General features: G+C 40.5%; 1 protein-coding gene across 5 annotated transcripts in view; it reads right to left on the bottom strand.

Annotated features, from left to right (window-relative positions):
* TMEFF1 (transmembrane protein with EGF like and two follistatin like domains 1) overlaps window positions 1-15,100 on the bottom strand; it is an 87,663-nt gene that overhangs the window by 8,167 nt on the left and 64,396 nt on the right. For all 5 annotated transcript variants that reach the window (XM_032419059.1, XM_032419058.1, XM_032419060.1 and 2 more), the window contains exon 8: window positions 5,116-5,239. In XM_032419059.1, coding sequence (XP_032274950.1) covers window positions 5,116-5,239 — 124 coding nt within the window. The remainder of the gene's footprint in view (window positions 1-5,115; window positions 5,240-15,100) is intronic.

The raw sequence follows: 15,100 nt of genomic DNA, 5'->3' as shown, positions 1-15,100 counted from the left end.
AAATAAAAACAGTTCCATGGGGAGCTATAACAGTGTCCTAGATATGCAGCTGACAGTTTAGCTTAATCCAAAGATTACAATCAGAATATCAAAAAGAATGTATAGGCCATATATTATTCAGGCAATCCTCTTTGGATATTATATTCTGCACCTGACTTTTGGGTTATACTCTCCAAATATCTGAAGTAATAACTTCTAGGGTGTTACTACTTCTTCTGTTATTGATTAAAGGCAGATCCAGGCATTTGGTCCTCTACACCCTCTACTCTTTCATCCCACACGCCGTCCATAATAATCTCATCCACCACCATGGCCTCATGTGCTGATTCATCCACTCATCTATTTACTGAGCATCTGACATGTGCCAAGTACTGTAGTGGATATTTGGGATACATCAGTGAGCAAAACAAATGAAGATCCCTGATCCGGTTAACCTCTAATTAGGGGAGGGAGGGTCAATAAACATGATAAGTAAATTAAATGGTATTCTTAGAGGCTGATATGTATTACACAAAGAGAGAGAAGAGAGTCCGTTAAGGGAAATGATGAGTGTCAGTTATAGGCCAGGAAGGGAGGGTTGCAATTTTAAACAAGATGGTCAGGGTAGTCTTTGTTAAGAAGGTGATGTGTGAGTGGAGACGTGAAGGAGGTGAGGGAACCTGCCATGTGGACAACAGGAAGGAGAACACAACGGAGAAAGGAAGAGTCCGTGCAAAGACCTTGAGGAGGGGGCATGAGACATGGCATGTCCAAGAATAGCAAGTGTGGCTGGCGTGCAGTGGGCAAGTTGAAGGGAAGCAGGGGACCAAGACAGAGAGGTGAAGGGGCCAAATTGTATAGGGCTTCTGCACTCAGTGACATGGAGGAGCCACTGAGAAGGTTTTAGCAGAGACATGACATGAACGGACTTTCATTTGAAAAGTCTCCGCCCAGCTGCTGTGTTGAATATGAACTGTAGGATACAATCGAGGAGGCTGTTCCAATAATGCCAGAGAGAAAAAATGGTGACCTGGACTAGGAATAGCAGTGGCAATCGTGAGAAGAACTCAAATTCTGGATATATTCTGAAATAGAGATAATAGGATTTCTCAAATGACTGGATATGGAGTATGAGAGAGAGAAGTCAAAGATGTATCAGAAGTGTTTCATCTGAGCAAAGGAAAAGGTGGGGTTGGCATCAACAGAGATGAAGAAGGTTGCAGGTAGAGCAGGTTTAGGGGAGGGAAGGCAGATCAAATCATCAGCTTAGGTCCTATTGAAACTGAGGAGTCAAGACATCCACGCAAAAATGTCAAAGAGGGAGAGTCTATGAGTCTATGAGTCTCAAGTTGAGGAGAGAGGTCTGGGATTTATGCAAATTAGGAGTCATCAGCATATGTCATGGCAAGCCTTGAGGCTGGGTGGCATCACGAAGGAAGAGGACCAGGACTAGACCCCGGTGCATTCCACCATGGAGAGGTCAGGGAGCAAAGGGGAACTAACCAAGAAGATGCAAGGGAATGGCCAGTGAGGCAGCAGAAAACAGAGAGAGAATGCAATACCTAGATCCAAGTGAAGAAATACTTATCACACAGGAGGGAGCAATCAACCATATCAAATGCTACTGGTTGTTGAAAAGCTTATTCGGGTGGATTCAAGAGAGATGGGAAGTGAGGAGCTGGAAACAGAGCACAGGCAATTCTTTTGAGTTCTACAAAGAAAAGAAATGGGATGGTCGCTGGTAGGACAGTGAGGGTTTTTTTCCAAGATAGAAGAAATGAAAATATAAATATATTTTTAATTATATATACATATAAGAATATAAATACAAATATATATAAATTATATATATATATATATATATATATATAAAAGAATATATGAAACACAGAAAAGGGGGGGGAGTATTTCTGGGAGGTGAGAGTAAAAAGTCTGTGGGAGTTCTCTTCATATTGCTTCAGTGTTCTCAGTGAACTTGGAAACAAGATGATCAGCTAAGGATGAGGGGGTACTGACAATCTGAAGAGAAGGGTGACAGTAGAAAGCTGGCATCTAGAACAGAAGAATGAATGGACTGCAGTTCACAAGTTCAACTTGGTAGCTTGTAGGCCCCACTTTGAGTATAAACATCAGGGAGATGTGTTAACCTGGTGGTGTGCTTTTCAACAGCCATGTTCAGCCGGATGGGTAGGCCGTATAGCTGTATACGTATACAGCAGGTCGGAAGGCATGAATCAGGATTATAGTTTTGTCAAGTGAGTATGATAAAGCAAGAGAGGAACTACCATGACTAACCATGGAGTTTAAGCTGAATAAGGAGGGGATGAAGACATGCAAGGGGCGAGGGACGGGGAAAAGGTGATAAAATTGATAAACTGGAGGCCTAGAGGCATGGAAGCAAGGCTGGGTAGGAGCTACAAGGGATATGCTAGGGTAGAATGATTCCCAAACGCAGGCCTCCAACCTGCATCTGTCTCATGAATTCTCAAACCAATACATATCCAGCAGCCTACTAGACTTCCATAAGTGGATCCCCCACAGGTACCTGAGACCAAGCATATTACGCTGAACATCATTTACCCCCAAAGCTCCTCCCTCTTCCCATTCCCTTTCTCCACTAAATTCTGCCTTAGCCAGAAACCCAGGAGATGCTCTTGACTGTTCCTTCCCATGACCCACCACCAGCTCCCACATACCCAACTGGTCACCAAAACCTAGGGGTTGAATCACCCCATCTTCTCTCTGCAATTCTTCTGCCAATCTCATTGCCACTATAACTCCTTTACTTAGTTCAGGTTCTCACTCCTTACTAACATTCAGTCTCCTGATCCATTTTCCACAAAACCACCAGAGTGGCTTTCAGATCTGATCACAACTTTCTTAACTTAAATCCTTAAGTGGCTTCTCACTGCCTTTAAAATAAAGGGCAAGCTCCTGGGCTGGAAAAATCTTCCTGTGTAAGACCTGCCCCTCTTCTCATGATGTCGATTGCCCTCTTCAGGTTCAAGTTCCTTGTCTGAAGTCCCAAATCATCTCCTGTATATCTATCTATGTATGGCAGCATTTTTCATATTATATTTTAACTGCTTTATTATTAGTCTCTTCTACCAAATGGTAGTTTTTTTTTGGAAGCCAAGATCCCTGGATTCCTGTCATATTTGAATTTGAGACCCAAGGGCCAGGAAGAATTTGATACAAAGTAAGTAATAAATAAACAAACAAACTAATGGTGGGATAATGCTAGAAAATTCTAACCTAATAATAGGACTGTGGCTAACAGTTGTTCATCCCTGCCTGCTTACTGCTACCCAAACACATCCACCCACTAGTCGAAGTACACGTGATGTTATGGCCTGATTCCTCTAGACTTTGTAAATGCTTAGACAAAGAGAAAGATCAACTGCTTTTTAGGAGTTATAAGAGTGCAGAAAAGAGATTCTTTGGCATTTAAGAAACAACTCTGGTCTGGAGAAGAAGGAAAAGTTGATCATCATCACATGGCATTCAAAAAATAGTTACTGAGTAGCTACTGGGCTAGGTCCCACCCTAGGCACTGGGAAGACAGAAGGTTAGGAAGACAGAATCCCTAACTGAACAGCACTTACAACCTACTAAAGTCAACCACAATTTATCAAATACACACTGAGGACCAGGTATTGTGCTAATAAGCACTTTGCATATATTATCTCATTTAATTTTAGCAACAGTTTAAATTTAGCAACAATTTTAGGAGACAGGTACTATTATTATAATTTTAGAAATGAGAAAATGAGGCTTAAACATTTAAGTAACTTCTGAAGGGCACAGTCAATAACTGGCCAATCTGGTGTTCCTGCTTCCAGAGCCTTTAACCGCTAGACCATTCAATCCTCTCGCTGTCAATTACTGCAAAAGTAAATACTGCAAAGTGACCTGGTACCACTTCATTATCAGGACATCGTCCTCTCTCACCCTTCACTTTTAGGTATCTTGAAAGATGCTCTATCCTGAGAGAACAACACGATCTGAACTTCTATCAAGGTATGTATGCCACCGTGGGACAAATATGAGGAATCCATGGAATGATTTTGTTTTAAAACTGGCCTGTTCCCCTTTGCACAGTTGCCTTTTTTTAACGTTCAAGAAAGGGGAGGTGGGAGTAGAGCAGCAGTTCTGTTAAAGTCCAGCGGCACTTTCAATCAAGAAAAAGCCAAAAGCTTAACAAAAAATTGTTTAGCCATTAACAGTTTATAGTATTTTTGTTTTGTTTTTTAACCAGGAGGAGAGGAGGAAGAAGAAAAGACAAGGAGAAGGGAGCTCGGGGTGGAAGGGCCAGGAGACCTGACTTCCAATGGCTTGCTTCAACTTTCTGGAGAGAAAAATCCACTGGCTTCTAGGTTGAGAGAAAAAAAGAAAAGTATAATATTTGTCCATGTTTTGATGTTTTTACTAAGAAAGAGAAAAAAGAATTCTGGCCAAACTGCAGGAGGCAGGAGTGAGCAGAATGATAGCAATCTCCCCTTGTCTATGGAAACATTACCCGGCTCATGAGACCAGCCTGAGGTAGAGGATGAGCTCCCAGCCCAGCAAGAAGTGCCACCAACAAACAGAGAACAGCAAAAAGCTTTATGAGCATTAGTCTGAGAGTCAGGAAATCTGAGATCTAGCTTTGCTGCTGCTGACCTTGAACAAGTCACATAACCTCTCTGGCATCAGACAGTTGAAGATTTACACCTTTCCCATTTCCACTTCTCTCCTCACACCTGGTTCCACATTCCCACTCCCTTATTTTTAGAAATCTATTTTAGTGTATGTTTTATTTGAGTTACATGTTCTCTGTTCTTAACACATTCTTTAGTCCCTAAATCACCTTGTGACAGATTGTCTAAAAACCAAAATAGTGCTGGAATATGGCATATTTTTATACGAAAAATGTATTAAAAATGTTAAGTCCATAATCTTAAAACCCTAATGACACCTGGTGTTGATTTTTCATATTATACTTATCAATTTTTTCCAAATGATGCCACTATTTTTTGACTCAATTGCAAATAAATATTACTTTTTGATAATATTTAATCTGTATTTCATTGCTTTCTATAGAGCAGTGACTAAAGGAAAAAATTCCTCACCTCTGACCTGGAGGTGTTGACCTACCTACAAGAAGCCTTCTGAGTCGAATAGATGAATTCACATTTCCCATGGATGCAGTAACCATTGAGGTTTTCAGGGCAAGGCATGTGGTTTCCAATATAAACATCTTCTCTTTGATCACTAGCATCTTAAAAGAACATAAACCACGTCAATAAACAGTGAAAAGCAAACTGAAAAATAGGGACTTTTTAAAGTCCCTATTTGCAGGGACAAATAAATTTGCAGGGTAATTTGGAAAAGAAAATTATCAGATAGGGGCTGAATAACAACCAAGGTCTCATTATGACATAAACACAGCAAATAGACTGTTTAGATTGAAAGCATTTAAAAATAGTTGCAGGATATGACCACTCTGAGCTACTGTTGTTTACAAACAATCTGTCCCCAGAAAACATAAACATCCTAGCTAAAGAAATAAATGCTACCTCTACAAGAAAGCTCATCTCTATGACCAAGAGATGGTATATTACAGCACTGGCCTTTGGAGACTTACTCTAATCATTCACTTGGGACTATGAAATTGAAGCCAATAAAGAGTGGAATGGCAGAGAGGAAGTTATGCGACTCCGAAATTTTAGGGTGAAAGGTTTATTTTTGGAATGAAAACTATTAAGCATATTGATTTTTTTCTTCCAAATGAAAATAGCTTTGCTGTTTTTTAAATCTGGTTTTTCTTAGTATATGTTATTGAAAAAAAAATTCAAATGATATAGAGAACAAATAAGCAAAATTTTAAACCACCTGAAACCCCTCTATCCAAAGAGAACCATTATAAACATGTTGATAAACATCTGTTCAGACTTAGGTACATTGATTTGAACTGAACTGAGTTGAATAAAGAAAATGGGAATATGGTGAGTAATTTCAATGTCAGAAATGGGAAGAAAGGGGTGCCTGGGTGGATCAGTTGGTTGAGCGTCTGACTCTTGATTTTGGCTCAGGTCATGATCTCAGGGTCGTGAGAATGAGCCCCATGTGAGTCTCTGGGCTGGGGGTGGAGCCTGCTTGGGATTCTCTCTCCCTCTCCCCCTCCCTCCCCCTCCTCTTTCTCTCAGGAAGGGGAGGGAAGGGAAGGGAAGGGAAGGGAATCAGGAAAGAAAGATGGAAGGATCAGGAAAGATGCTGGCATGAGGAACCAGTCTTTAAAATCAATTTCACTGGGGCGCCTGGGTGGCTCAGTCGTTAAACGTCTGCCTTCGGCTCAGGTCATGTTCCCAGGGTCCTGGGATCGAGCCCCGCATCGGGCTCCCTGCTCCGCGGGAAGCCTGCGTCTCCCTCTCCCACTCCCCCTGCTTATATTCCCTCTCTTGCTGTCTCTCTCTCTCTGTCAAATAAATAAATAAAATCTTTAAAAATAAATAAATAAAATCAATTTCATCATCCATTCTCTCTATCCCTTGCTCCCCAGCCCCTCTGTCTGTCTCTGTCTCTTTCATGTACTTGTATAAGCATATACTCATTCACATAATCACACATTCTGCAATGGATTTTTAAACTTTTTTTCGGGCATATACATTAATACATTCATCCTCTATGGACTCAAGAGTCCCCAGTGTTTATAGGTCTGTCCTTGTGTAGGAAAAATTCCCAGGTTTCCTGTCATTTCTCACAGTCCCACCTTAAATTCTGTGCATTATTAGCTGTGTGACCTTGAGTGTACCACCCTAAGACTGAGATTTCATAACTGTAACCTATACTTAACATAACAGAACCTATACTTCATGTGGTTTTGAGAGGATTACAGGGAGATCAGGCCATCCCTAGTAAGACCAAACTGATGTCATTTTACCTCAAAATTTATGTATTTACATTGTACTAATTTAGGGCTATAAGGAAAACTGAACCAGAAGTCAAGAAATTCAACACGTAAATTCTCAATTTTAAGGTATCTGCTATTTTGTGACCTTGGTCAAATCACAGCATCTCTCTAAGGCAGCTGAGTAAGATCAGCATTGTCTGACATAATACAAGACACGCGTAATTTATTTTCTAGTAGCCATATTTTTTAAAACTAAAAAGAAATGGGTAAATTGATTTTAATCACATATTTAATCTAATATATCAAATAAGGATCATTTCAACATATAATCAATATAAAAAATTGTGATTTTTTTTTTTTTACACACATTGTCTTAAATAAGTCCTTAAAATCTGGTGAGCACTTAACACTCACAGCACATCTCAATTCCAACTAGCCATGTTTCAAGTACTCAATATCTACCATATAAGACCGCACAGTATAGATGACCATTTATCATTTATTGATTATCTTCCATATGCCAGGCACTCTGCTAGGTGTTGGGGACAGAAAAATATCCTGTCCTCAAAGGGCTCATAAGGTCTCCACCAGTTCTCAAACTATAATTCTGCCGTAGCAGAAGAAATCAAACCCTCCCTTCAGAGCTGCTATCATCCTGAGCACCCACTTCACTACAATACTCATGATATTGTTTTAGAACCATTTGAGTTTTTAAACTCAGTTGGTACCATGAGACTGTGAGCTCCTTAAGAATCCAGACATTTTTATTATTCATTTCTGTGTAACTCCTAACACTTAGAACATAGTACTTTTCTTGCTATGGTTTCAAATTAAAAGTGCTATTCTACATTTGCAATCAACCCATAAGTGACTTGAGGAATGCAACTGTCTCCCAAAGCACTCATCATCCTGCAACTTCTCAGAACATGGTATTTTCATGGTGTATTACACCACAAAGTACATAATAATGGGACTACAGAGACTGAGGTTATGTACCAACCTATAATAATAAGATCTTATAATGCGTATAATAATGGTACTGTATAGGTCTGTAGAGGCTGTGGTAATGTACTAATCTACTATAAGAAAGTCCTAGAAACAGCAGGAGATTTCAAGAATGATGCAGAACTGAAAGCTATCAGAATTCAGCTACATCACAGCAATAAGAGAAAGTTAACTAAATCAAGAACAGGGTTTTGAGAAATTAGTAAACAAAGTATAGCACCAGTAGCATTTACGGAATGAATTAATGAAAGAATGTGGTATGAGGCTTTAGACAAAGCAAAGCCATCTAAAAACATGGACATGTGTGAGCCCGGATAGCTCAGTTGGTAAAAACATGGACATGTCCAGTAAGACTTTGAAGTCTGCGGTTGTCAACAGAGTTCAAATTTAGCATTCTGCTCAATGCTGGCTCTATTCATTCCATTATTCTTACATACTATTTCTGTGCACAACCATATGCTCAGCTAAGCTACAGAAGATATAAAGAAAAAGTACACATGGTCCCTGCCCTTAAGAAGCTTATAATCAATTCAGGGAATCAACATATACACACACAAAAAGCTGAATAACACAACAGAAGGGGTCCCACATGATAGTTAACAATTAAACGCCAAAAGAAGGTTTTACAATACAGGCTGCTATGGAAAGTTCAAGCTTAAAGGTGAACTCATTGTAGGTGATATTACTCAGGGAAGGATTCACAGAAAGGACAGGACTTAAGTTAGGTCTCAAAGCATATACAGATTTCTTTAGATAGAAGAAGAGTGGAAACCAAAAGGAAGGTATAATGCACACAGCATTCTCAACAAGAACAAGAAACAGATAAACCTTAGCAAGAGCTGTATATCCAAACTGGGGAAGGGTGTAAGTCAAAATTGGAAAAATAAGCTGAAATCAGATTATAGAAAAATATGAACTCCAGGTGAGAAATGTTTTCTTACAGATTTATTTATTTGAGTAGGGGGAGGAGAAGGAGAGAATCTCAAGCAGACTCCCCACTGAGTGCAGAGCCGGATACAGAGCTTAATCTCACAACCCTGAGATCATGACCTGAGCCAAACCAAGAGTCAGATGCTCAACCAACTGAGCCACCCAAGCACCCCGAGAAATGTTTTCTTAATCAGATGGATAAGGAAGACATTGAAGGCCTCCCAGCTGGAGAGTAACACAATGAAAGCCATGTTTTACATAACAGAGAGTGGTTGCCAAGAGCTGGTGGTTAGGGGGAATGGGGAGTAACTGCTGATGGGTGTGAGGTTTCTTTCCGGAGTAATGAAAATGGCCTAAAATTTGATTCTGATATGATGCTTGTACAATCCTAAATATACTTTAAAAATAAAATTAAATTGAGGGCGCCTGGCTGGCCCGGGTCAGTAGAGGATGCAACTCTTGGTTTCAGGGCCGTGAATTCCAGCCCACGTTAGGTGTAGAGATTACTTTAAAAATATTTTTTTTAATTTTTTTTTTAAAGATTTTATTTATTTGACAGAGAGAGCGCAAGACAACAAAAGCAGGGGGAACAGGAGAGAGAGAGAGAAGCAGACTCCCTATTGAGCAGGAAGCCCGACGTGGAACTCAATCCCAGGACTCTGAGATCATGACCTGAGCAGCAAGCCCTGCGTCTGGCTCCCTGCTCAGCGGGGAGCCTGCTTCTCCCGCTCCAGCTCCCCCCTGCTTGTGTTCTCTCTCTCGCTGTCTCTCTATCAAATAAAAATCTTTAAAAAAAAAAAAGAAATCATTTTTAAAAAATTGAATTGCAAACTTTAAGCAGGTGAACTTAGTGGTGTGTAAATTGTATCTCAAAACGCTGTTAAAAAAATTTAATTGGATAACAGCATGCAAGATAAAGAGACCAGGGAACTAGGAAGACCAGGTGACCAATTAGGAAGTCACTACATAATCCAAACTTGTGGCAATGAAAAGCTAAGCTAGAGCTTAGCAGTAGGAATAAATATTAGAGATAGAGAAAAAATAAATACAGCTTGAAGATGCTTCAGAATGAGCTCTCAGAAACTCAGAGCTAGAAGGGCCTTTGAGGGCCATCTGGTCTGATGAAGGAATCCCTTTAGTTGCAACCCCGAAATCCTGTTTCTACTTTACCACTTCCAGAAGGTGAAGAACTCAACACAATTAATTCCAATATTATCAAATGTTCCTTATGTTGAATGAAATCTCTCTTTAACTATTGATTTCCCCACATCTGTTTATCCCCTAACCCCCCACCCAACAATTTTTTTACTTAAGGTCAAACTTCCCCAGTCCCATTCTTTAGATAGTTTGCAACAACCATCTTTACAAGTAGTGCCCAGCACTAGCCCCTTCAATGTACTTTAGGCATTTAGCAGAACAGAACTATCCTTTGAAGATGGTTTTAATACAGAATTATGCAAAATGACTCTCCTCCAAAGAAAATTGCATGAATTCAAAGAAAATATGGTCAATAAACACATGAAAGATGCTCAACATCACTAATCATTAGGCAAATGCAAATCAAAACTATAAGACAGCACCCCACACCCATTAGGATGACTACTATCCAAAAAAAAAAAACAGAAAATAGTTAAGTGTTGGCAAGCATGCAAAGAAATTGGAACCTTGTGCACTGCTGATGAGAATATATGATACAGGCGATGTGGAAAACAGAATGGTGGTTCCTCAAAAAATTAAAAACATAATTACCATATAATCCAACAATTCCATTTCTGGGGACATATGCAAAAGAACTGAAAGCAGGGTCTCAAAGAGACAGCTATATACCCATATTCACAGCAACAACATTCATAATAGCTAAAACATGAAAGCCAACACAAGTGTCCATCAACAAAAGAATGGATAAACAAAATGAAGTACATACATACAATGGAATGTCATTCAGCCTCAAAAAGGAAATTCTGACTTATGCTATGATACAGATTAATCTTGAGGACATTATGTTCACTGAAATAAGCCAGTCACAAAAAGACAAACACTATAGGATTCCACTTATATGAGGTACTTAGAGTAACCAAAATTACAGAAACAAAAAGAATGACAGTTGCCAGGGCTGAGAGGAACAGTAAGTGGGAAGCTACTATTTATTGGATATAGTTCCAGTTTTACAAGATGAAAGAGCTCTAGGGGCCCCTGAGTGGCTCAGTCGGTTAAGCATCTGACTCTTGCTTTCTGCTCAGGTCATGATCTCAGGGTCATGGAATTGAGCCCCACATGGGGCTCCACACTCAGCGGGGAGTCTGCTTGAAGATTCTCCCTCTCCCTCTGCCTCTACTCCTCCCCCCATGTGCACACAACTCTCTCTCTCCCAAGTGAATGAATGAATCTTTAAAGAAAAAAGATGAAAGAGCTCTAGAAATGGATGGTAGTGGTGGTTGCACAACATCATGAATGTATTTACTACTACTGAGCTGTGTACTTAAAAATGATTAAAATGGCTCTCTATTCTGTTCCATTGATCTATGTGTCTGTTTTTGTGCCAGTACCATACTGTCTTGATGATGACAGCTTTGTAATAGAGCTGGAAGTCCGGAATTGTGATGCCGCCAGCTTTGCTTTTCTTTTTCAACATTCCTCTGGCTATTCGGGGTCTTTTCTGGTTCCATACAAATTTTAGGATTATTTGTTCCATTTCGGACCCTCAACTCTATGGTCAACTCATCTTTGACAAAGCAGGAAAGAATGTCCAATGGAAAAAAGACAGTCTCTTCAACAAATGGTGTTCAGAAAATTGGACAGCCACATGCAGAAGAATGAAACTGGACCATTTCCTTACACCACACACAAAAATAGACTCCAAATGGTTGAAAGACCTCAATGTGAGACAGGAGTCCATCAAAATCCTAAAGGAGAACACAGGCAGCAACCTCTTCGACCTCAGCCGCAGCAACTTCTTCCTAGAAACATCACCAAAGGCAAGGGAAGCAAGGGCAAAAATGAACTGTTGGGACTTCATCAAGATAAAGAGCTTTTGCACAGCAAAAGAAACAGTCAAAAAAACAAAAGACAACCGACAGAATGGGAGAAGATATTTGCAAATGACATATCAGATAAAGGGCTAGTATCCAAAATCTATAAAGAACTTATCAAACTCAACACCCAAAGAACAAAGAGTCCAATCAAGAAATGGGCAGAAGACATGAACAGACATTTTTCCAAAGAAGACATTCAAATGGCCAACAGACACATGAAAAAGTGCTCAACATCCCTTGGCATCAGGGAAATCCAAATCAAAACCTCAATGAGATACCACCTCACACCAGTCAGAATGGCTAAAATTTACAAGTCAGGAAGTGACAGACGTTGGCGGGGATGCGGAGAAAGGGGAACCCTCCTACACTGTTGGTGGGAATGTAAGCTGGTGCAGCCAGTCTGGAAAGCAGTATGGAGGTTCCTCAAAAAGTTGAAAATAGAGCTATCATACGATCCAGCAATTGCACTACTGGGTATTTACCCCAAAGATACAAATGTAGGGATCCGAAGGGGTACGTGCACCCCGATGTTTATAGCAGCAATGCCCACAATAGGCAAACTGTGGAAAGAGTCAAGATGTCCATCGACAGATGAATGGATAAAGAAGAGGTGGTATATATATATATATATACAATGGAATATTATGCAGCCATCAAAAGGAATGAGATCTTGCCATTTGCAACGACGTGGATAGAACTGGAGGGTATTATGCTGAGCGAAATAAGTCAAACAGAGAAAGACATGTATCATATGACCTCACCGATATGAGGAATTCTTAATCTCAGGAAACAAACTGAGGGTTGCTGGAGTGGGGGGTGGGGTGGGAGGGATGGGGTGACTGGGTGATAGACACTGGGGAGGGTATGTGCTCTGGTAAGCACTGTGAATTGTGCAAGATTGTTGAATCTCAGATCTGTACCCCTGAAACAAATAATGCAATATATGTTAAGAAAAAAAAAAAAAAAGAAGAAGATAGCAGGAGGGGAAGAATGAAGGGGGGGAAATCGGAGGGGGAGACGAACCATGAGAGACGATGGACTCTGAAAAACAAACTGAGGGTTCTGGAGGGGAGAGGGGTGGGAGGATGGGTTAGCCTGGTGATGGGTATTAAAAGAGGGCACGTTCTGCATGGAGCACTGGGTGTTATGCACAATGAATCATGGAACACTACATCTAAAACTAATGATGTAATGTATGGTGATTAACATAACAATAAAAAATTTTAAAAAATGATTAAAATAGCTAAATTTTGTTATTTACATTTCACCAAAATAAAAAAAATTTGGAAAAAAATGACTCTAAATATGAGCCTAATGACAGGATGTTCATAGAGCAAATGTAGTAAGCTGAGTTCAAATTTAGACCTTCAGTCATCCCAAAGTATTTACTAAGCACCTATTATGTTCCAGGCCCTACATATGAATATATGAAACTGGAGCTTAAGATTAAGCTCTAAATTAAGGCTAGAGAACAAATGTTCACCAAGGTGACAGCCGAGAGTCCATTAAAGTTCTGAAGGAAATTAAGTAAAGAAAGCAAGCAAAGGGGCAGAAGAGAATTCTGGAATAGTTGTGATACAAGAAAAAGAGCACCAGGGCTTAGAGTCAGAAAAGCTTGAGTTCTAGTCCTTGTTCTGCCATTCTACATGAGCCACAAATTCACAGTTTCAGCTTCTTCATCTGCAAAATGAGGATAGCATGGTTGTGATGAAGATCAAATAATAACACAAATATGTGAAAGCAGCTGACACACAGAAGGGTACACGAGGAATAATGACTGAATGGATGAATATCCTACTGATGTCACTCATGAACCACATTAAACATGATGTAGATATAGGTAGACTCACCAATGGTGAGACCTTTGACCACCAACAATGAAAACAGAAAACAGAAGTATCAACAATCACCACAGTAACATGGACAAAAATCCAGTGATAGAGCATTTCATAATCAGAGTAATCCCAGGCAGTAGATATGATCACTGAGGCTCAGGGATAGCTGGCCACAGAGCCTTCAAGTGTAGACTAAGTCTGACTCCATGGAGCAAGCCCTGAACCATCACACTATTATCTCACCAAACTACCCTGGGAGATGTGTAGGGAATGGACAAAAGCAGAACGTCCAGGCACCTGCTCTCTGGGCCAAGTAAATTAGATTAACTTCAAAAAGGAAATGTAAAAAGGCTTTAAAGATGTCACAAAGCACAGTTTCAGAAACCACAGCAGTGATGGAGCCTCGCACAGCAAGAACTGGGCACAGAATGGTCTTCTCCAAACAATGCCCTCAGGCAAGTGGTGACAGGCTCCGTGAACAACAGCTGCAGTTGCTCATCTCTGAACAATGTTTGTGTGTGTGAGATATAAAAAGTGTACTTGGTCACCCAGTGGCTCCTTCCACCCACAGAGGCATTCAGAAACAAATCTACCACCAGCAGCAGGGTTTTCAAATACAAAGGAGAGTATGGTTCTAAGCGATGATGTTATGAGAAAAGCCAGCACCAGATGGCCTATCTGCGAAGGCACGTTCCACTGGTGGTGGTCCTGGTCCATCAACACACAACCCAAATAAAGCATAAGGAGTTGCTATTAACAACAACCAAGACATGCACCTGGTAGGTCATTTGCTGAGGCCTCAAAAACCACATCAATAATGCATCTGGCTCATTTCTACAAATTCCTAGTTAAAAAAATTCAATATATTCTTTCCTGTGTCCCCTATACTACCCTGGCACCCCAAGCGTCGTCACTAACATATCCCCCCATACATCGTTCCCCTAATCCCAGTCTCCTCAGAACCCAAAGAATTACCTATGTAGGTATAAAAGCCTACCTACCCTCCAACACCTCCCATTCTCTCATTCCTAAATCCCCCTATTTTCCATACAAACCCTAACTCCTCCCTTCCTAGCCTTTCCACACTGCCCAGTGAAACACATTTTCTGATGTGAATAAACTCATCCACCTCCTCATCCATTCCCTTAAGAAGTACTCCTTTCATTTCCCTGATAGACCAAGACCACATTACTCCCTACACCCCCTTTCCTTCCACCTTCCCCTGCTGTGCTTCCCACCTCTCACCCAAAGATCAGTATTCCACTCTCCTCTCCCAACAACCTTCATCTCTTAGGGGTCTGTGCCATCCGCCCAGACGGCCTTCTAAAAGTCCTTCTTATCGTAACTCTCTACCACGCTCCACAGCACACACTCTCAGACTTCCCGCAAGATTTTAGCAACTGGCTCAGTCTTACCGCTCAATGATG

Source organism: Phoca vitulina, unplaced genomic scaffold (genome assembly GCF_004348235.1).
Source record: "Phoca vitulina isolate PV1807 unplaced genomic scaffold, GSC_HSeal_1.0 scaffold21, whole genome shotgun sequence".
NCBI lineage: Eukaryota > Metazoa > Chordata > Mammalia > Carnivora > Phocidae > Phoca > Phoca vitulina.
This window is presented reverse-complemented; position numbering and strand designations above follow the sequence as displayed.